At 63.3% G+C, this 652-nt stretch overlaps 1 protein-coding gene across 1 annotated transcript in view; it reads right to left on the reverse strand.

The window, feature by feature from the left end:
- Window positions 1-68: 68 nt before the first annotated feature.
- The window catches only part of mpz (myelin protein zero), a gene marked incomplete at its 5' end in the record, with an annotated part of 7,840 nt that continues 7,256 nt past the window's right edge, over window positions 69-652 (reverse strand). Inside the window, one exon of the mRNA XM_048620768.1 lies at window positions 69-458. Coding sequence (XP_048476725.1) covers window positions 360-458 — 99 coding nt within the window. The remainder of the gene's footprint in view (window positions 459-652) is intronic.

Consider the following 652-nt stretch of genomic DNA (forward strand, 5'->3'; position numbering starts at 1 on the left):
GGGGGTGGGGGTGGGGGCAGGCACCTCTGTGGGACCAGACTGGGCCAATATCGGTGCCAGTGCCAATGGGGGGGGAGGGGTCATGCCTGTGTGTGGCGGGGGGAAGTGTTGGGAGGGGGGAGGGGCGGTTTTGGCGGCAGAGCGAGGGAAGGAAGAACAGAACGGCTGGACACCGTGGGTCACTTGGCGTTGGAGCCCTTCTTCCGCTTGGCGTTGCCCTGGCCGCTTGGGGGTTCCTTTGGCTCTGTGTCGCTGCCAGTGTCGGAATCAGTCAGTGTCATCTCAATGGTCATGAGGACCCGCGGAGCACCGGCAGTGCCCCCGCTCGCTGCCCGGGGTGCCCGCGGTAAGGCTGACCGCTATTTCTTGTCCCGTTTGGACTCGGAGAGTTTAGTTTTCTTGTCGCTGCCTCCTTTCCCACTCTTGCTCTGGTCCAGGGTGGCGTACAGCACAGGACCCTGCGCGGGGAGACACAGACACGGAGGAACCGGGGGGTAGCTTGGGAGTAGCACCACGCTCGAGGCTGGCAAGACCACTAACCGAAACTCCACCCCCACCGCCGCCCAACACCCCCAACAAATCCCACACTCACTGTCCCTCTCTCTCTCTCTCTCTTCCCCCCGCCAACAAACCCCACACACACACTCTCTCT

The sequence above is a fragment of the Rhincodon typus genome, chromosome 48 (genome assembly GCF_021869965.1).
Source record: "Rhincodon typus isolate 14 chromosome 48, sRhiTyp1.1, whole genome shotgun sequence".
In the NCBI taxonomy this organism is placed as follows: Eukaryota; Metazoa; Chordata; class Chondrichthyes; order Orectolobiformes; family Rhincodontidae; genus Rhincodon; species Rhincodon typus.